This window comes from Equus caballus, chromosome 6 (genome assembly GCF_041296265.1).
Source record: "Equus caballus isolate H_3958 breed thoroughbred chromosome 6, TB-T2T, whole genome shotgun sequence".
In the NCBI taxonomy this organism is placed as follows: domain Eukaryota; kingdom Metazoa; phylum Chordata; class Mammalia; order Perissodactyla; family Equidae; genus Equus; species Equus caballus.
This window is the reverse complement of record NC_091689.1, coordinates 9,096,877-9,118,059: the sequence shown is the minus strand read 5'-3', so window position 1 is coordinate 9,118,059 and position 21,183 is coordinate 9,096,877. Positions and strand designations below refer to the sequence as shown.

The 21,183-nt window shown below is 55.1% G+C and overlaps 1 protein-coding gene and 1 non-coding gene across 4 annotated transcripts; both read right to left on the bottom strand.

Moving 5' to 3' along the window:
* Nucleotides 1-6,274: 6,274 nt before the first annotated feature.
* Nucleotides 6,275-21,172, bottom strand: STK11IP (serine/threonine kinase 11 interacting protein). Of its 3 annotated transcripts, none has more exons than XR_011439847.1 (25): nucleotides 21,048-21,144; nucleotides 20,793-20,878; nucleotides 18,486-18,691; nucleotides 18,213-18,287; nucleotides 17,841-17,936; nucleotides 17,351-17,458; nucleotides 17,158-17,229; nucleotides 15,786-15,912; nucleotides 15,431-15,534; nucleotides 15,206-15,301; nucleotides 14,912-14,953; nucleotides 14,569-14,715; nucleotides 14,285-14,369; nucleotides 13,386-13,727; nucleotides 13,003-13,208; nucleotides 12,579-12,695; nucleotides 12,304-12,481; nucleotides 10,378-10,608; nucleotides 10,156-10,259; nucleotides 9,001-9,098; nucleotides 8,724-8,902; nucleotides 8,410-8,587; nucleotides 8,127-8,197; nucleotides 7,356-7,603; nucleotides 6,275-6,679 (listed from the first exon to the last, which is right to left on the bottom strand). XR_011439847.1 is itself a non-coding variant. In XM_070270512.1 (25 exons), exons 2-25 carry the CDS (start codon nucleotides 20,851-20,853, stop codon nucleotides 6,530-6,532), a joined length of 3,225 nt encoding a protein of 1,074 aa, XP_070126613.1. In that variant the 5' UTR covers nucleotides 20,854-20,878; nucleotides 21,048-21,172; the 3' UTR covers nucleotides 6,275-6,529. The 3 variants fall into 3 exon arrangements, 2 of the variants coding, with proteins under 2 accessions (XP_070126613.1, XP_070126614.1); XM_070270512.1 differs by having other exon boundaries at nucleotides 8,410-8,491; nucleotides 21,048-21,172; XM_070270513.1 differs by having other exon boundaries at nucleotides 8,410-8,491; nucleotides 21,010-21,126.
* On the bottom strand, nucleotides 8,912-9,032 carry MIR8976 (microRNA mir-8976). The gene has a single exon (NR_127982.1). It is a non-coding gene; the product is annotated as a microRNA mir-8976 (primary transcript).
* Nucleotides 21,173-21,183: the final 11 nt, after the last annotated feature.

Here is a 21,183-nt window from a genome sequence, read left to right as displayed (position 1 = left end):
CTATACATGGGGGGAAAAAACTGACATGGTCCCTGCCCTCAGGCAGCTTACAGATAACAAACAGGCAAACACATAAATTTATAATTACGAAACGTGCCGTGGAGGGAAAGGACAGTTTGGAGAACATCCAGGTGGCAGAGTTAAGGATGCACTCTCTAAGGCGGGGACAAAGACCTGAAGCATACGGAAGAATCATCCGTGCAAGGACGGGCGGTCGGGGAAGCAGGAGAGCAGAGGAAGAGCTCGGGAAAGGCAGTGTGTATTCCCCGCGTGGCAGGAAAGAAGCGGATCTGCACGGATATTTGGGTGCTGAGGATCTGGATGGTGTTTTCCTGGTAGGATGTGACATCCCGAGAACCTGGTGCCACAGGGGACAAATTTAAAAGGATTAGAGGGTGAACCAGGGTGGGCATTCTAAAAGGTCTAAGAGGCAATACAGTTTCTGGGAAAAAGAGAAGACGTGAATTTGAGACCAGCATCCCCTCCGTGAGAATCACCTGTCTCAACCTGAGCCTCAGCTTCCTCACCTGGAAAACAGAGATGGCGCTTCTCCTTCAGGGTTGTTCTGAGTGTGCTAATGTCAATGAAATGATTAGTACAAAGAGCAGCACAAAGCTGGTACTCCAGAATGGCCATACTTGCCATCTTCTCCTGCTGTCATCCGGCCCCTCCTTCATGACCCGCCCCCCTGGGTGCCTCTCCGCTCCCTCACTGGACTGTAAGCTCCCAGAAAGCAGGAGGATGTCTGAGTCATCTTTATATTGCACCCCATCTTCTCACACAGAGCCTGGCACACTTTAAGAGCTCAGCAAATGTCTGTGGACTTGAAGGCAGTGCACAAGTAATTATAGTAACTAATAAACTGAAGAATGTTTTTGTGGAGGACAGAGAAGTCACGGAGTCCAAGAAGATCAAATGACAAAGGATGGGCCAAGAAAAAGCATGCCTCGGCTTGCTCACATCCCCAGCAGTGTCTGAGGTTCCCTCTGCAGCACAGTGGGGAAACAGCCACCGTCAACGCACAGGCGGTGGGTGAGAGGCAGGCTTTCCCTCTTCTGATTATGAAGGGCCTTTTTCGGCAACAAAACAGGTCGTAATAACTATCAGCAGGTTTTTCAACCAGCATTTATGTAATGCCTCATGGTTCACACTGCGCTTCCACGGACATGATGCATTCAACAATTCTGTGAACTGGCGAAGTTATTGATTAGTCTCACCCCCTCGCTATAGATGAAGGTGCCACAGGTCAGCAAGGACAAGTTGCACATGGTTAAACAGTGAACCACAAAACGAAGGCATAATCCTGGACCTCTTGGATCTCAATCCACTGTGCCTTTTCCCGCAGGACAACCACACCACAGACTCTTGAGCAGGTCGATGCAAATACCGCACACATCTAGAGATGGGCAGAGCATCACACACAGAACTGTGGCTCAGTGTCCAACCACAGCTAACCAATCTGGGCAGGGGCTTCTCAGAAGCTACCGCAGCATGTTGACAAAGGAGGAGGAAGGACATGACCCTCACCACGAGAAATGACTCATCAGCAAAGAGGGACCTTCTCCCATTGAGGAGAGATGGGCCCTTTGAACTGATCTGCTCCCTTCCTTCCAAAGTCTTCGGAACGAATGTTTTACCACTCAGTTTGGCCACTGACCCCCTAGGGCCTCATATACGTTTTCAAATATTGTTTTGGAATCATAATATATTCAGAGGATTTAGAAATATTTTTCAAATAAAAAGTAATAAAACCTCAGTACTACTCCTGCCCCCTCTGCCTTGCTCTCTTCACCCCCACCACTAATTTCTGTTTATCCCTCTAGAATGTATTTATACAAATAGATGCAAATATGCATATGCATTTTATCCCCTCCCACCTTCTTTCTACAGAAAATGTAGCATAGCGCTATGCACAGTTTTGGGGAATGAATCCTTTCTCTCCACCGCCTCGGGCCTCCACTGCCAGAACACCCAGGGCTAGGCAGACGGCAGCAGATCAATAAGCACTTGCTGGAGGGGAAAGGCCAGGCTGAATGGAGGAATCGATCTCTGGGGACAGTCCAGGGTGTGTAAGGCAAGTTTCCGGCCGGCTGCCATCTGCGCACAGTGTCAGTGGCTAACAGTCCCACTGGCTCAGAGTGCCCAGGGTTTGAGAAGGAGCTGCATCCCGGCCCCTTCTCCTGGTGAGACACTTCCAGGAGTGGTGACAGCCTCACCCTGGACCACTTCCTGGGTGGGCAACCCCAGCACCTCTGTCTTCTGGGTCATCAAAGAAAGAGCACCCATAGGACAAAGGGTGACGAGGATTTTGTTGAATTGTTAAAGAAAACAAAGATGTTCACAGAGATTTTAAGCACAAAGAAACGGAAAGATCTCCTCTTTCAACTGCCCCAGCTTCCCGCTGCTTTGCAACTCAGTCTAAACTGACGAGATTATCCTGCCCCACCTGGACCATGACCAACGGTCTTCTGGGGAAATGCTTGTCCATGGGCCCTGGGCTCCATGAACAGCAGCTCCGGGCCAGAGGCTGGGGAAGGCCTTCCTCAGGACAGCACTGACTCTTGTTTGCAGATGGTGCAAAATCAGACGGAGAAGGGGTGTGCACACGGCCAAGAAAGTGGACTAATATTTTTGGGAAGTTTTAATTTGCTTCAATTAAAAATTCAGGCCAGCTCCAAGCAAAGCAGAAGTAGGTGAACTTGTTTTCTGAGCCTCTGCACAGTTCTTCCCGGGCCGCTCCACCCTTCTACAGGACTGTCACCAAGGGACTGCCACCCCAGCCGGCATTTCTCAACTGGCCAGTTCCAAGATTCACACCATTTCCTCCCCACTCTCCCGCTGCCAGACCAGCCCAGGGCCCTGCTGGGGAGGGGAGAGAGAGAAACCATCTGGCTCTAAGAGACAGGAGAAACCCTAGCTCTGGGGCCTCAGCGCCAGCCTTCCAGGTCTGGGTCATGTCTATACACCGAGGGCTCTTTTCTTGAGCTAATTGGCTCTGTATTTTGTGATCAAAGGAATGTGGGAAACACTTGGAAGATCAGATGCTTTAAACAATGCAAGGACCATAGCGAGGGCTCACTAAGCCCCGGCTGCTGGATGATCACCTTCATTACTGTTTAGAGGTGTTCCTCTATAAATCTTCAAGGGAGCGTTCAACACCCACCCCACCACCCCTCCCTGCAGCCCCGGCACAGAGAGGGCAGCTGCTTCCACGGGGTCCCTCCTGCCCTGACACATGCTCTGATGAGCTCTGCGGCAGGCCCTGTGTTCTGTTAATCTGTGCCAAGTGGAGGAATGAATCAATTAACATCCAGTCGGTGTATCTATGAATGAACATGTAACGAACACATTGCAGGACAGGAACACTGCTGACCCACCCAGGGCTCAGAGGAGGCAGACAGGAGTGAGCCCGGCCTGCCCTGCGCCTCGACCGCCCGGGGCCCAGCAGTCCTCCTCCCTCCTGGGAATCCAGGGCTGTGTGCTGTACTTCCCTGCAGCACGAGGAGCACCTAAGGCTGAGTGACCATCCTCCAGTGGCATCGACTGTTTCCCGCATGATTCCACGGTCCCGGGCCCCACAGTTTGCAGACGGCTGGCCGAGTCCGGGGTGGCACTGCACCCCAGGGAGATTTAAGTCTTCTCCAGCCACTACAAGCCCACTCTCCCCACCCCAGGAGCTCCCACTGTGGCCTTCTTCCAAACAAAGCTTTACAGTGAGGCTGGACCAAATTATCAGAACTCATCTCATCCCCAGGAACCCTACGTCAAAGGCTTTCTAGTGAGGGGAAAGGAGAAACCCCCAGACCACTGAAAAAAAACCACCCCCTTGCCCTCTAGGTCCACACCTTCCAAATCCTTCAATGTTACCTTTCCAATGGTAACAGGTGGGATTTCCAGAAACATAATTCAGGTATGCGAAAGTATAACTTTGTTCTCTATAATTCAACTTTATCCTTATAATGAGCCCCTATTCCTAACCAACAGAAAAGTTAAGCTGATAACATTCAGGTAAACTCAGCCCAATCAGTGATTTAAGTTTTTTTTTTAAGGTATGCTATTTGAGGGGGGAGGGTTGAGGAAGATTGGCCCTGAGCTAACATCTGTTGCATCTTTCTCCTTTTTTTCTTCTTTTTCTCCCCAAAGCCCCAGTGCATGGTTTTGTATCCTAGTTGTACATCCTTCCAGTTCTGCAATGTAGGATGCCAGCCTCAGCATGGCTTGACAAGCAGTGCTAGGTCCGTGCCCAGGATCCGAACTGACGAACTCTGGGCCGCCGAAGCGGAACGCATGAACTTAAACTCTACACCATCGGGCCAGCCCCCCAGTCAGTGATCTAAACTCAATCAATTCAAGTCTAATCTGGTCACATCCCCATTTGGGGGCTGGCCCATCCCATCCTCCTACAGGACGCTGGCCACCCTCCAGCACGCTCTCAGCTGACTTCTGTGCCCCACAGGAGCCCACAGGTCCTCTGGCCCTCCTCTCTTCTCCAGTCAAGAGAAATCTGGGTGGCTATCACCAGCCCTATCCTGCCAGGTCCTTCCAAACCGCAATTTCCATCTGCCCTGGTGGCATGGGGAACATCCGGCAGGCCACTGTCCTAACTCCAAACAGGGAGCAAGGCACAGGGCCCCTCTACTCCAAGAGCCCCCAATGTCAGGGGATTGCTCCCACACTGCTCTAATGCTCTTCTCTAAAACCCCTCCCTCTCCCACTCCAGGCTCTTCGTCTCCTGAGGCAGCCTTTCAATCTCCTCTCACAGCTTAGCCCTTTCACCTAAAACCTAGAGAGCCGGCATCTTTGTTCCCTACAGCCCGGTGGGGAGGGGTGAGAATCAGCCAACATGTCACCACAGCCTGGAGGAAAGAGAAACTCCAAACACAGTGCAACGGGCCTGCGTGTCCCGGACGAGTCCAGGACTATTCAGGAGCTCCCCAGCCCAGGGCAGGTTGGGCAACGGTCCCTCTCTGTGGGTGGGGCCGAGCACACAGGCCCTTCCACTGCAGGGAACAGAGAGGCAGTGCAGCCCACTCTGAGGTCAAACAAGCCTGGACTCATCATGTCTCCTCCATTTACTGACATGATCTTGAGCAAGTCACTTAAGTGCTCTAAGCCTCGGTTTCCTCACTTGTAACAGGATGCCACCCACCTCCCAGGACCCCTGTGAGGAGCAGACACTGTCACTAAGCAGTTAGCTCAGCGCCTGGTGTGCAAGTGCTCCATAAATGAGATGCACCCATTGGTACCCCAAAACCACACACACACACTCTCACAGCTGGAGCCCAGCTTTTGGGCTCAAGGGCAGCCTTTGACTCGAGTCCCCCCACTCCAACCCCAAGCCCTCTTCCCAGGGCCTCTACACAAATATGTGGGTGCCACTCTTCCCATGCAGTTCATTTTGGGGTACAAAAAACAGATGCCCACTCAGGCTGCCTCGAGTCAGTTAGGACCCTCTCAGTGGCTCATAGCTTCAGCCAGAAAGAAAAAAGGAGGAGTCTGCTTTAGTTCCCACAACCTAAAATTCAGGGGCATCCGCCTTCGGGCACATCTGGGCCCCGGGCTCCAGGGACACCACCAGGCCTTGGAACTGCTGGCTCTATCCCTCAGCACTGTCTTCCTTCCCTGCAGGTTCGTTTGAGGAACGCTCTCCCCTTGTGGCCACAGCTCCAGGGCCATCCTCTCAGCAGCCCTCATGGGGAAACTCGCCTCTTTCTTGGTTGTTCCAGCAAAAGGCCAGGACTGGGCCTTGGTAGGCCAAACCGGGCCACACGACCATTCCTGGACCGATCACATTGGCCACAGAGACAGGCAGAGGAACGGGGTCAACCCACCCTGCTCGGCTGAGGGACGTGGTGCTGAGAGGAGCAGACAGGAGCGGAAACCACCAGGTGCCAGCCCTCCCTCCACAGCCAGCTCCACACCCCCTCTCCCAGTCACCCTCTCATATGCAGCTCCCATGCCAATGGCCTGAGACCCACACTGGCTCCCAAATGAAACTGGAGTGAGTGGGACTCTAACAGGCCCGGCTCTATTAGGCAGGGAATTCCAGGCCAGGCCACGTGACAGGTGCTGCCGCTGAGGACTGTGCCCGTGGGGGTCAGGGGGACCACTTGATCCGATCAGCCGGGGCAGAGCAGGGTTGGAGATTAGGTCTCAAGTTCAAACAAGGTCGCCCAGCCTGTCCACATGGGAAGAGGGATGGGCGGGCAGCTTCTGTCAGAAGAGATGGGGAATGGCAGGCCCTCGAGGGACACATCTCAGGACGCCCAGGACATCAGGAATGGAAACAACTTTATTGATACCTGAGAACAAGTGCCAGACAAACAGTCCTAGTGACCACTTGGCCTGTCCCCTCGGGCCAGATCATCTAGAGGCCAGACCACTTCTCTCTCCCTTCCCTCGAGCCGTGGGTCATTTGGGGCCTCACTGGCCGGCGCCCAGAGGCTGGAGGAGTCTGCAGCCAGAGTCTGGAGAGGGAACATCTGCAGCCATGGCTCCTGAGGCCAGGGGCGGGGTCAGCGTGGAGGCCTCACCGGTCAAGGTCTAGAGCATCTTGGGTCACAGTCCGCAGTCCGATGGAAAACAACTCCTCCCAGGGCTCCCGGATCCAGGCCAGCAAGGCCGTCAGCTGCTCCGGACACACAACCCGCAGGGCCCAAAAACTCTCCAGCCGGGACACCTGGCAGACCAAGCAGCAGAGAGGTGGGACACACAGAGGGCCACACCAGAGCCAGGGGAGGTCTCAGGGATGACCCACCGCGCTCCTTGGCTCACGGCCGCTTCCCTCCCCCAATCCTGTGATCTCTCAGATCACCATGAGAGATCCTGACTCTGAGCTTTTTAACTGAACCCACTCGACACTTACTGAAGGCCCCCAAAGGGCTCTCACATTTACTATCTGGTTGCTGTAATCGTTTCTGTTTTCCAGAACGTAAGTTCTGGAGTTAATTCCAAGGAACTGCTTGGGGTTCAGCTCATGGCTCTACGGCTTGTGACCTGGCCAAGTCAGTTACCATCGCAAGCCTCAGTTTCCTCATCTGCAGCAGGACCAGTAAGAGTACCTTCTCACATGTGGGCTGTAAAGATCAAATGGCCAACACACGGGCCCACCACAGGCCTCCCAGCTGACAAAAGGCTGGGCTCCACGTCCGGGGTGCTTCCACCGCCAACACCCGCCTCCCTCTCCACTTGCTGCCATCCAAACCCAGGGAGCCCTCAGTTCCTTGCACCCTAATTCTCTGGCAAGTTCCATACTGCCCCCAATTCATAGCCTTCCTAGACCCATTTCCCACACTGCCCACCACCTCCACTCCCCTCTCTCTCTCTCTCTCTCACACACACACACACACACGCACCTCATCATAGAAGACCAGCCGCAGCTCTTCTGGGGCCGTGCGATAGAGCAGCACCGAGCTCAGGCTGCTGAGTGGCTGCTGCTCCCTGACACGCACGGAGGGGCCTGGCCCCGAGGGTGGGGCCTGCTCAGAGGCTTCTCCAGATGCAGCTGGAAGAGGCGGCTCTGCCCGGAACCCTGCAGGCTCTTCATCCAACAGGTACAAGGTGGACAGAGTCAGCAACAGGGACACAGGGCAGGTAGCAGGGTCTGGAGGGAAAGGCAGAGTGAGGCCCAGAGTGGAAGGTCCCGGAGGAGCCCAGGGGCAGCATCCCAGTGCTGCTCGGGAGAAGAAAAGCAACCACACTGAGATGGCCACAATGCAGCCTGTGCCTCCAGGGTCCAAGGCCCTCCCTTTTCCAAACACGAGACACCTCTAGCCTCCAAAACCTCTGAGGCCCAAGACAAAGGGAACCTGCCCCACCACCCACCCTACTAGCAAAGAAGGGTCTGCTCTTGCCTTTTCCAACAGGATGCAGTGCAGCGAGCAGACCCAGCCAATCTGCTGCACTTCACAGACAGCCTCGGCCCAAAAGTAAAGGTCTCCGGGCAGCTGAGGCCCAGGACCCCTCCCGGCCCCACCCAGAGAGGTTGGGGCACCGAGACTGTCATGTAGGGATGCCCACAGGTGAGAGGAAGCCCAGAGTCCAAGAACTGAGAATTGCTACAAGGGCATGCAGAGGCGCTGGGGCCGGGCCCGTGGCCTGGGACAAGATGGGTACAGAGGCCTCACCTTCAACCAGGAACACCCGAAGGTAGAAGAACCGGGGAGGCTCCGAGGAAGAGTCTCTTTCCAGCAATGGCCTGGGGGAAGGAGTGGTGGGAAGGGGGTGGGAAGTACTACGAGGGGGCAGAGCGGGGAGGAGGACCAGGCCTGGGTCAGCAGGTGTGGGCATGAGGACAGTGGCAGGCCCAGGTGCTCAGGCCTGGACTGTGCTGGGGCTGGTGGGCAGAGGGCCTGTGTCCAACAGCAGCGTCTGGGCACCAACCCCGGCCTCAGCCTCCTATCGACTCACCAGAGCCGGTGCTTCGGGGTCACCTCCTCCTCCGTGGTGCTGATGCTGCTCCTCCAGGTCGGGGGCAAAGACTGCAAGACATCTGGATAGAGCCAGCCAAGGACAGGGAACTCTCAAAAACTCCATCTGTTCTGTCCCAACCTCTCCGCCTCTCAACACCTTCCCATTCTCCATATGTCTAGATTTCAGAAACTTCTGTGAGGGATGAGTCCCATTACCTGTCTGTCTCCACTGTGGGAGCCAGACATGGGAGCCACACCCCCTTGGCCCCTGCCATCCCTGCCTCTCCCTTCCCCCTCCCACCCGTGTCTCACCACTGAGCTCCTCGAGGAAGGCCCGGCAGTGCCTGGCATCTCGGGGCAGCAGGACACAGCTGCCCGCTCCAGCCGCCCACTCCAGCCGCAGGCTCTGTCCTGCCAGGCCCAGTTCTATGCCACTCAGATCCTGCAGGGGAACAGCCAGGGTTGGCTGTAGCCAGCTAGCTGGAGGCCCACTGTGGAGAGAGGCAGGCAGAGTGGTGGGGAAGAGTGAGAGTGGAGTGAGACCCACAGCGGGCTGTGACCCTAGCCTGGCCGCGGCCTGCTCACTCACCAGATCTCCCCTGTCACCTTCAACACGTAAAGCCTGTGGTCAGACACAACCACGAGACACAGAAACTCCCCAGGGTGGCCTGCTAACACCAGTGGCACCTAAGGGGAAGAAGAAGTTGATGAGAAACAGGAAGAGAGGACGGGGGAGGCTGCCAGACCGAGAGCCGAGCGACCTGGGACAGTGCCTTTGGCCTGACTCTCCCCACTGCTCATCCACCCCAGCGTCTCCACCAGCCATGCCCTCCATCCCACAGCCCTGGCCTGCACACAGGCCCAAGTCAGGCTCTTAGCAGGTTTCTCTGTCACCTCGTCCCCTCCAATCCACCCTCCACATTCTGATCGACGGACTGTTCTAACAAAACCAATCGCCACTCCCTGGCTTCCATCCTTCAGGGGCTCCCCCAGCCCTCAGGGTCAAGAGCAAACTCCCTGGCAGACACCTGGCCTTGCTTCTGAACCAGCCCCTGCCTGCCTGTTCAGACTCCTCTGGGGACACTTGTCCCCGACATCCACATCTGGCTGCCCCAATCACGGGCAGCTCTCCCCATGAGCTACTCTCCCCTGCCTCCGCGCATGTGCTGCTTCCTAGACCTACAACGTCCTCTTCCTGCCTCCTCCGTAACTCATCCTTCAAGACCTGGCTTAGCCATCGCCTCCCCAGGAGGGCTTCCCTGGCCCACGCAGGCTGATCAGATGCCCCTCTAGGGCCTTGGCCTGATCCCAGCCTTTCATATCGTATGATCACTGTCTGTTTCTCACATCAGAATATAAGACACAGGGCAAGATTGGTTTAGTTTAGATCCTTAGCATGTAGCATATACCAGATGCTCGAGCAGAGAGGGTCCAATGACGCTGTGTGTTTATAATAATGACAGGAGCTCCCATTTACTGAGTGTCAGGTGCCACGGGAGGCAGCCTACAGACATGAGCCCTCACTGATGCTGCCACACTCTGTATGGTAGGTATTACCACCCCCGTTGTCGAGGGCAACAACTGAGACTCAAACATCAAGGAATGTGTCCAGAGCTACATAGTAAGAACTGCTGGAGTTGAAACTGGAAGCCAGACCCAGCAGTTCCAAAGCAACTGCCATGGTGGAAACAAGTGGACGCCCTGGTCAGTTAGGGCAACAGGGCAGTGCCAGGCTGGCACAGACCTTGATGCAGCACTGGAACTCCTCCTGGGCATCAGTGAACACCTCAACATCCAGGAACAGCCGGAGTCGGTGGTCCACAGAACGGAGGCCACAGCGCTCAGGGGCTGGGGACAAGCGGTGGGCCGTGAGCCTCCCCTGGTAGCCCATGGCTCCATCCCCAGCTCCCCATCAGTGCCACCTCCCTCCCCTAAATGCCACCCATCTCCTTTCCCCTATACTCACGGGGACTGAGGCTCCAACTGTGGCGGTCATGGGAGACCGGTGCCTGAGATGGGGCACTGTCGGCCCTGTTGCTGTGGTCACTGTGGCCAGGAGGGTTATGGACAGCGCTGCTGGACTGCGGCGGGGCTGGCGACTGCTCTCCCTGTCTCTGTTCCGCATTGGGGGTTCCCAGGGACAGGGCCAGGAGAACCACGTGATCACTACCACAGTTGGGACACACAGCAGGAGATTCTGGAGGGAAGGATGGGAGTTTCCGTGAACCACGCCCCCCACCAGCGCCACAACCCCTCACCCACTCTCAGACTCACCTGGGCCCACATCTCCAGTTTCACACACTACCCACCACTCCCAAGCCACTCACCTCCCAGCAGCTGACCGCCCACTCCCATCTCAGTGAGAGATAAGCAAACCCAGAACCACGGCCCTCAAGCTCCTCAAAATACAGCCCACCTTCTTATTTCAGGCCTTTCAGAGAGGGCCAAAGTCAACCAGGCCCTGCTCTGCTCCCTCCCCTAGCCTCAGGCTGATCACGTACTTCAGTGCTCTACCAACAATGTCTGAAAGCCCCAAAGCAACAGGCTGGGAAGGCAGGGTGCCAGATCCGGGTCCAAGTTCAGGCTCCATCAATTAAAGGCTGTCATCTAAGCAATTATGACAAGTTACCTAAGCTCTCTGTGCCTGGTTCCTCATTTGTGAAATGGGAATGGTAACAGTGTCTGTACTACAGAGTGGTCAGGATGAGTGAATGGAATCAGGTAAAGAATCCAAGACACGGATCAGCAACAAGAGAAGCAGCATTCTTCGAGCAGCCACAGTGTGCTGGGCATGGGCAGGACCCTTGGACAGGAGTACCAAAACTCTCCCTATCCCACTTTGCAAATGAGGAAAGCAAAGATCAAAGAATTGATGTATCCTGCCCAAGACCGTACAGCCAGGGCAGGGGGCAACAACAGCTGCCACCGATGGAGGACTTCTGTTTTGAGCCAGGCCTGTGCCTGGTGTCTTTTTGTCACGGTTAAATCTCCTAACAGTACCACAGGGCAAATTCATTCTCTTCTTTGTTCAGAGGAGGTAACCAAGGCTAAAATAAAGGAGAATGGAGCTCAAAGGAAAGTTCATTAATAATGCCACCGCCAAAGGGACCCAGGGGTCACATGGCCCCATGGAGTACAGGCAGGCTCCGAGAGGGAGTGGGACTGTTTCCGTTGCACACGTTGTGCTGCTGGGCCTTGGGGGCCTGCAGCCGCCAGGCAGGTCACAGTGGGGGATGGAGAGGAGCCCATTTTCCGAACAAAATTTAAACCTCTGCTCCAGCTGCTGCCAAGAAGAGAACAGTAGCTAATCAAAGTCATGCGTTTCAACAGAGGTCTTATCAAGAATCTCTCTTTCTTCTTCAATGTCTTCAAAAACATTGCCTGTTGCCTGATCTACAACAGAAAAGTCTCTCATCTTAAAGAACACAATGTGCAGAGAGGCCACGAGGCACTGCTCGATACCAAGCAGCTCCCAAGGTCAGCCAAGGAAGGACAGGCCAAGCCAGCCCCCAGAGCATCTCACTCAACAGCCAGACATGCTCAGGGGGCAGCAGCGCAACCTGACACTGCAGGAAGGGCTCGGGAGGGTTACGGAGTTTCTGAAATATTAGCCAAAACACGGAGAAAGAGCCTTCAAGTAATGCAAAAATAATGAGTACGTTTAAACAACTACAGAGATGGTATTTCCCGACTTTTAGAGAAAAAAGAAAAGGACGTAATTTCATTCTTCTTTTTTTTTTGTAAACGTAGCAGGCAGATGGTTTGATCTTTTCCTCCAGGCAGAAAAGATGGTCCCCACTCCTTCTGTCCCTGGGGCTCCCCCCAACACTCCCCACCTCAAAGCCGTTGTCCCTGAACAGGCAGGAGGCATGTGGGCAGGGCCTGTCCTTACCTGCCTTTTGGAACAGAGGCTTCCAGCCTTCCTCACTGTCCAGTCCCAGCCTGGGCGCCTCTGGCTTGAACTCGTGGCCACAACGCAGACACTGGAGTCTGCCCGCCAGCGGGTCCCTTGCTTCCCCGAGCTGACGCTGAGCCCTGGTGGCTGCCGGGGTCAACACAGCAAGCAGCTCCTGAAACAGGCAGGCCGGACACAGCTGTGAGCCGTGGACTGGTCGGCAGTCCTCCAGTCCTCCCGCAGCCTCGTGGGCCCCGAGCCAGGCCCGTCACCTGGATGGCCGCGTGGGCATCAGGCTCCAGCACCACATAGCGTCGCCACTGCCGGTCCGGGCAAATGTAGGAGAAGCGCAGCACGAGGACGGGGGCCCTGGGGGGCGGGTCTGCGCCCTGCAGGAAGAGGGACCAGGGAGAAGCGGGGGTGGTCAGAGGGATGAGGGTTACACTGAGAGCACGGAGGAAACAAGAGCTCTGGACTGTGTTAACACGCCTCTGCTGACATCCTCTAGTCCAGCCTCCCAAGGGGCCACATAGGGCCACATCTCTGCCCCCCACAGCTCCCCTCCTGAGCGCCAAGCACCCAAGGGAGACCGTGGGGAACACGCAGCCCAGAGCCTGGCACCCAACAGCCGTATGGTCAGAGTTGGCTCCTGAAAGAGCCCGCCACCTCTTCCAGAACCCCCACGCCCCCACTCACCTCAGGCACCGGTTCCCTCTGGGTTGGGCTCTCGAGCTCCACCTCAGCTCCCTCCAGACTCTGGAGCTCGAGTCGTTCCAGGGTTCGAGCTGCTTGGAGCTCCACCTCAATCAGGTGGCCAGAAGTGACCCGGAGAAAGCGCTCCCTGCCCCGAACACCCTCGGGGCCCTCCAGGGGACACACCAACATGGGGCGACAGAGCTCCGCTGAGGAGAGACCAAGAGGTAGATCCGTAAGGAGGGAAAGGTACCCAGGACTCTGCCCTCCCCTGGGGTGGCCCTCCATCCAAAAGGGTCGGCCACCCTGCGTCCGGGTTTTCCTAACTCTCCCAGACACACCACCGTCACTAGCCCCAGCCCTCCCCATGGCCACTGAGTGCTCACCTTCCACTTCACTCTGCTCTTCCTCCTCCTCCTTCTCCTCCTCCTTTCCTTCCTCCTCTTTTCCGTGCTCCTCCGTCTCCTCTTCCTCCTGCGGCTCCGATTCTACAGTGACCTCCTCTGCCATTTCCTGGGGTGACTCCTTCTCCGCAGGTGGAGGGCTGGCCGCAGTCTCTGTGCTCGGGGCACCCGGGGGCAGTGTGCTGAGGGCAGGGGTCTTGGAGGTGGGCAGAACAGGGGTCCCAGAGGTCTCCAGGTGATTCCTATACTGCAGCCAGTCACGGCCGAACCGTTCCCGGAAGCTGTTCATGAGTTCAAGTTCCCGATGCTGCTGCACAAACCGTCCTGGGCAGGTGGGGGAGTGGCGCAGCTCAGCAAGCCCACCCCCAACCACAACCCGCCGGCCCAGCCTCTCTGAGTGCTCCTCACGGGGAAGGAAAAGGGTGTGTAACGGGGGGAGGGTCAGAGGGAGGCTGAAGGTTCCCCTCGGCAGCATGTCCCAAAGCGCTTTCTACAGAACACTGTGGGCGCATGCAACTCAGAACCGTGCCTCGCAGGCTGCTCTGGGAGAGTCACGATCCACAGAGGCACATTTAAGATCCTCAGATGTCCTGGATGGAGGACACCTATTTCACTTTGTGTAGCATTTTCCAAACGTGGCTGGCCATGCAATCCTTTCATTACATGACCTCCCGACATCCCACACAGTTAATGCTCCTTGAAAACACTTGGAAAACTGCCACCCAGGAGCAGTCTTTTCTCCTTTCCCTAAACTGAAAAGAGGAGTGAGGAAAGAGTACGAGGCCTCTGCAAAACTCCACTCCACCAGAAGTAAAATCCTCCCAACTGGAAGGTCGCAGAGCGCAGGTCGGGGGTGAGGCGGTGGGGGCAGGGCCACTTACCAGTGGGGGAAGGGTCCATAGTCCGGGGCTCTGGGTCCGTGTCACTGGGTTCTGAGATACTTGCCTGCCTCACACGGACTCGGCTCTGAGGTTGGGTAGAAGGACGACGTTCTAGGAAAGCCAGGGCCTCCCACCCTGCCATCCATGGTCACCCAGCCAACCTACCACAAAACACCCCATCCCCAAGCAAGGATAAGGCCTTACTGTTCCCAGCCCACCGACAACCCGGAGCCCCCATAAAGGAACGCAACCCCAGGCACGAGGCAACCTAGGACACTGCCTACCTTAACCTTACGGAGTGGAGGCTGGACAGCAATGCTCCCTGAGGAGAGGCTGTCACTCAAATCAGGGCCACCCGAGGTTTCAGAGGTACTCCCCACTGGCCAGGGCAGGGGTGGGGCTGTGGAGCTGAGGCCTGAGGATATAGAGGTCTGGCGTGTGACAAAAGGAAGGAGAAAGAAGTCAGAGCCAGGGGAGCACCTCTGCCCTGCCCAAGCTAGCTGATACACGGGACCTACTTTCCAGCTCACCAGGAAGACCCTTTCCCTGGAAACCCGTTTCCCTCAGCCAGCGCCCTCCCAAATCAATCCTCGCTGTCCCACTCCCGTCACTCCCCACAACACTAACCTGAAAATCAGTCAGTGACAAGACCTTGCCATCAAGAAGAAACTGAGCAGAGATAAAAAGGGAAGGCAGTGTTGGTGGTGGAGCACATGCCCCTGGGGAGCTCCAGGCGGGGGTGGGGGCCCTCCTCGTCCTGTAAGGACCACGAGGCTCAGCAGGCAGTAACAGCATAATAAGCAGGAGGTCCAGGCCTTGGCCCCTTGCATAGGGATGGGGTGGGAAAGGCCAGAGGGTGCAGGGCTGGGGTAGGACCGGGCAGGAAAGGGAAAGCAGAGTGGACACGGGAAGATCACTCACGCCGCCAGCAGCATCCCTGACACGGGGCGACAAGTACTGGGCGGTGGCCACTCGGTGCGCAGGGTGGAACCACAAAGGGTTCCCCTCCAGGCAGAGCTGAGGGGCAGGAAGAGGAGAATGAGGTGGGCCTTGGGTCTCCGTGAGTAAGGAAAGGCACTGACCAAATCAGCACGGGAGGGCGGGGTGCAAAGCTGGCTCCCAGGTCCTGACATGCCCAAGACTCACCTTGCGGAGCTCAGCCAGCAGCCACAGCGGCGACAGCTCCCTGTGTCCTTCCAACAGGTTGTACGCCACATCCAGGTGCCGCAGGTTCCTCAGCTGCTCCAGGCCTGGAGTGGAGGCAAGAAGACAGGAAGGGCATGTGGGTGAGGGTGGGCGTGGGGTGTATGCTGGAGGTGGGTGCCATAGAAGGACAAGCCTGGGCACCTCAGGCCTGACCATAGTATGCATGAGCCTCTGGAAACACATGTTCCTGGGGCCCCTGCCCCCAAGTCTCACACTGTCCTCGGTCCTCTCCATGTTTGCCCTACCCTCCCCGACTCCCTGCCCCCCACCTCCCCCACCACACTCCCCCACTCACCATGCAGGCTCCGGAGCTCATTGCCTCGCAGTATCAGGGTCCCCAGAGCAGCCCCAGAGGGTCCCATTCTCGGCACCAAACGCAGGTGGTTATAGGAGATGTCCAGATAGCAGAGCTCAGACAAGTCCTGGGAGGGGGTGGGGGTGACAAAGACTCTCTCCTTGACCAAACTTCAGCCAGACTCCTCTGAGCCCTCTTCTTGACTAGGCCTCAACCCTGACCTATCAAGACTGTGGACTCTCAGCACAAATGATTTCATCCAGCCCTCCACCCCCCGACTTTAAAAGACCTGAGCAAATACTAGCAAAGAACCTAAGAGCTCAAGGCCACAACCCTAGGATGACAACTCCAGCCCCGTACATTCCTACCCAGAAAAACTTAAGGTTGCCAGAATTCAGTGTGTTCCAGACACACCTGAAGAGAGGGCCCCGTGTGCCAGCCTCGTGGGAGGGTAGGAGCCTAACTGACAAGCAGCAACCCAGACAGGCTTCACGCGGACCAACGCCCCCTTCCTGCTTTTTGTAAATTTCCACTTCCCTGACTTCAGAGAAATCTGAGTAGAGTTCAGTCAAGGAGAGAATCTGCTCAAGGCCCCGCCAGTCCCGCTCCCGACTCCCTCACTCTCCCTTTGAAACGCCCAGTTGCCTCTGCACAAATCGAACTTGAGTTCAGTTCAGCTGAATAGTTTATTACTGATTAAAAGTCTTACTACAGATTAAATATCACAATAGTTCATTACCACTGCAACAGTTTATTACTGGTTAAAAATCTGCTTTTACCACTTTAACTAGTGTCCAGCTGTGTTTACCATTGATGAGGAGACAGGGGAGAAGGGCTCTTGATCATCATCACAAAAGCTACCCTTTTCTGAGCCAGGCATTGGGGCTAAGTAACATCACACACTCCTCACAATCTTTTTTTTTCTTTGAGGATGATTAGCCCTGAACTAACAGCTGTGCCCATCTTCCTCTATTTTATATGTGGGATGCCTGCCACAGCATGGCTTGACAAGTGCTGCTAGGTCTACACCTGGGATCCGAACCGGCAAACCCCAGGCCACCAAAGCGGAGCGCGGGAACTTAACTGCTATGCCACTGAGCCAGCCCCACAATCATTTTAATACTATAAAAGTAGGCGAAGAAACTAAGAGGTTAACCAATTTGCCCCAAGTCACACAGAAAGTAGGAGCTGAGATTTGAACACTGGGTTGTCTTATGCTAGAGCCTGAGCCCCCAAACAGCAGTGCCTCCGGATGTGGCTCCACCTGGGGGGCAAGAGCAAGGTGGGAGCAAAACAGATCCAGGAGAGAGGGTCAGAGCAGAAGGATCCGAGGCCGTAGGGCGCTGGCCCCGGCCAGGCTGCTCATACTCACGGTCAGGAAGCCCCTGCAGTCCTGGAGTTGATTGTGGCTCAGGTTCAAGAAGCGCAGAGCTGACAGGAGACGCTGGGTGGACGGGAAGAGGTGGTGGCGAATCAGACATCCCCAGGCAGCCAGCTGGCTCTCCTCCCTAAGGCCCTCCTGCCCACCCCTGTCCTTCCCAAACCCCCCTCCCTGAGGCCCTCACCAGGGAGCCGTCCAAGGCAGTCAGGGCGTTGTAGCTGAAGTCGGCAGAAAGCAGAGCCAGCCAGGGCAGGGCAGAGCAGAGGTCACCACCGCAGGCTGAGAGGAGCTCCTGAGACAAGGTGCTCGGTTACCTCCACTTTCCCCTCCTCGCCACCCAAGGCCATGCTCGATCACCCAGCCATCCACTCATTCTTTATATACCAGCTCAGTCTGGAGACGCACACTTAAAGAAAGCCCAGGGCCCCGGCCCCAGAGAGTTCACTGTGGGGAGAGTGGGGAGGCAGACACAGGAGTATTTAACACGATACGGGAGATGTGACCATAAACCTATGGACAGGCACAGAGTGCCGTGAGAGCACAGCAGAGGGAGCAAGGACGCTGTCCTGAGGGAGGCGAAGGCAGGGAAGGCTGCAGAGGAGAGGGAATGTCAGGGCTTGGTCCTCTATGTCCCTCAGGACAAGGTGTCTGGGCCCACCCATCATCCTCCTCACCTCTAATGCCTGGATGCTCCTGCTGCAAATCAGGGTCTCCAGCTGGGAGTAAATGCCACGGAGGCCATGGAGGCAGTGGAGGGGGACACCTCGGAGCTGGGGCAAGGCAAGGGAAGGGAGGGAGGAAGACAGACTTCACAGAAGACAGAGAGCTCACTCCCTTCCCCTCATAGGCAGGAGGGAAAAGATGAAAAAGCCAACTGTGGTTCAGGCAGGTGTTAAACGGAAAAGAGAGTGGATGCCACATTACTGCAGAGGAATGGGCCCACTCAGGCCTGGCCCCCCACCAAAAGAGGCCATCTCTTTTTCTCCATCCCCAAATGGCTGCTGCAAGCTGGGTTTTGTGCACCAACATCCCCCAACACCCCATACCTCCAGCTGCCGAAGGGACTTGAAGGGAAAAATCTTGATGGGCCCTGGGAGGCCAGGACCAGGGATATGGACCAGCTAAAAGGAAAAACACTCGGGTCACTGAGGCCCAGCACATCTCCCTTTCCTTGGCCTCTCTTCCTTAGCACAGCCACCCCTGTGGCTCTCACATCTAATCTGGGCCCTGCAGACCTTGAACCCACGCCCGCACCCCCAGTCCCCGCCTCCACTATTCTCTTGGGCTCTTTGTACATCTGCTCCATTCCCACCCAGAACCTTGAGTGAAAGCGTTTTCTGCAGCACATCGAAGAGGAACTGAAGCTGGAGGATGATGGGGGAGTCGGCAGGGTGGGAGGGCAGGGCCACGAAGCCTGTCTGGCCAGGGCCCCAGGGCCCCAGGTGCAGCTCGAATACACGGTTCAGCTGCTGCAGTGTGGCCGTCAGCAGGCTCAGTGTGCTAGAGCCAGACAGGACCACATCCCCTGCAGGAAAAGGGGCAGAAGGAAGGACGATATAACAAAAGGGTCTTCCCCTTCATTCCAAGACTTTGTGACCCCAGGATCCCCCCACTCCAATCCATACTGTACATCTTCCACTGCAAGATCCAACTTTCTATCTCCTCGCCGCTCAAAAGTCTTCAACGGCTCCCCTCTATCTTCAAAAAAAGTCCTAACTCTTCAGCCCGATATATGAGATTGCATCATGTAATGACTCCACCTGACTTTTCCAAATTGTCTTTTACCATCTGCTCCAAAAGCCTGGTCTCCTCACAGTGCTGGAAATACAGTCAACTTCGTTCACAGCTCACTCATTTTCTGGTACACCCCCTTCCACTCTGCCTAGCTTGAGACCTTCCTCCTCCAGGCAGCTTTCTCAATACTCAACACTGCTGAACCTTTACACGATCATCACTCACGTTACAAAAAAGTTGACTGGGTGTTTCACCTTTCTTTCTTTTGCTGATTGCAAAAATCAGAATATATGCACACTTACAGAAACTTTCAAACAATATTAAAATGCATGTCATAGAAAGAATAACCACTCATATGGCACCAAGGTATTGTGATTGCTCTCTATGTTAAAACTGCTCTCTCCAACAAGACTGTCATCCTTGAGAGCCTCTTTTGGTCACCTTGGTATTCATCACTGCACCTAAAAAAGTACAGCTACAAGGCAGGCACGGAGAAATTTTTTTTAACTTTTTTTTAAAAACAAGGATAGATAAGAGTCAAAGAACGTTGCAGAAACAGCACAGAGAGGTATCTATAATCTTCATCCAGTTTCCCACCCAGGTTACATTTTATATAAATACGGTACAACAGCCAAACCAGGAAACTTACTTGGTTTATGTATGTACTATAGTTCTATGCCATTTTGTCATACGCGTAGATTCCTGTAACCACCACCACAATCAAGACACAAAACTATTCCATCACCATAAAGGTCTCTCTCTCGCTATCTCTTTATAGTCATACACACATACACACCATCATCCCTAACCTCTGGGGCCAAGTTGGATTTTTCCTGAATAAATTAACAATTCCTGCAGCCTTGCATGAAAGATTTTCTATGTACTAGACACCGAGGATAGATAGAGATACGTTACAAGGACTCTTCCCACCCTCAAGTAGCCTCCCAGTTAGAAGAGGAGATAAGATATGTGCACAGTTAATAAAACAAGCCAGAAAGTGAAAGTGCTATAAAGAGAGATTCCACAGATACCATTCATAGGAGTGCAGAGTGATAGAAGGCAGCTAACAGTAATAGGGAAATATGTGGCAGATGCCTCTGTTATCTCATTTAAACTCCACTGGAATCTCCTAAAGAAAAACATTAATGACTGCCTCCTACAGATATGGAAATTGGGGCTCAGAGAAATTAAGAATATTGACTGAGATCATATAGCTGGTAGGAAGTTGCTACTTCTGTCTGATCCCAAAGCCAAGGCTTCTTCCACACAACTAACGCCAACCACATGCTGAACAACTACTGTGGCTCCACTGTGCCCAGGCACTGAGGAAAGAAATTACAGTAATAAGAGCTCCCAATTCTGAGTACTGACTCTATATGTAAACACTATACTACATGTTTTACGTGAACTAAAATTAACCCCCACCACAACCTTTGAGTTAAGGACAACCATTATGCTATTTTGCTAGTGAGGAAAACTGAGGCTCAGGAAACTTAAACGACTTGGCCAAGTTTGAAAGAGAGTTGGGATTCCAACCCAGGTGGGTCTGACTCCAAATCTCGTGCTTTTAACTATACTAAGTGCCCTGCCACACAACAATGATTATGACCAGTCCCTGGTAGTAACGATCACTTCCCTCTGAGAGTAGCAAAGAACGCATAGAAGAAGGGGCACTGGAGTTCGGCCTCGAAGGATGACTACGGTTTAGACAGTCACAAAGAACACTGCAGGCAAGGGTACCAGAGCGAACAAACCCCGGAGGAGCAAAGAAATAAAATGGCACCCGAACCCTCGTGACTCTCAACAACGGTAACTCCGAGACTCAAGGGGGCGGCCCTCTGGAAGGTAAGGAGCACCCCCACCTCGCCCTAGCCAACCGGAAGTCCACTCACCAGACTCCCTCAAGAGCCCGGCGAGCTTCCACACCAAGGAGTCCCGCGGGGCGGTCGTCATGGCCACCGAACGCTGGGGGCGGAGCCTGGAGAAAGAGGAAGCGGAAGAGCCTCAGGTGGGTGGTATTGCCAAAAGCGCAGGGCGTCCGCGCATACCGAGGCCTCGCGGGGAGGAAAAAGCAAGAAAGATAGCGAGGAAAAGCGTCCTCCCAGGTACCCTTTCCAGAAGCACAAGGCGGAGTCAACCAAACTGACCCTCCAGTGTGGACCTGCCCCCAGCTCTACAGCTCGGCTCCTATCAATGATGGACAGGAAGTCCCGTCCCGGAAGGAAGGTCAGTGGAGGGACGACCGGAAAGCACGCCTCCTCTGCCGGAAACCACGCCCTAAGT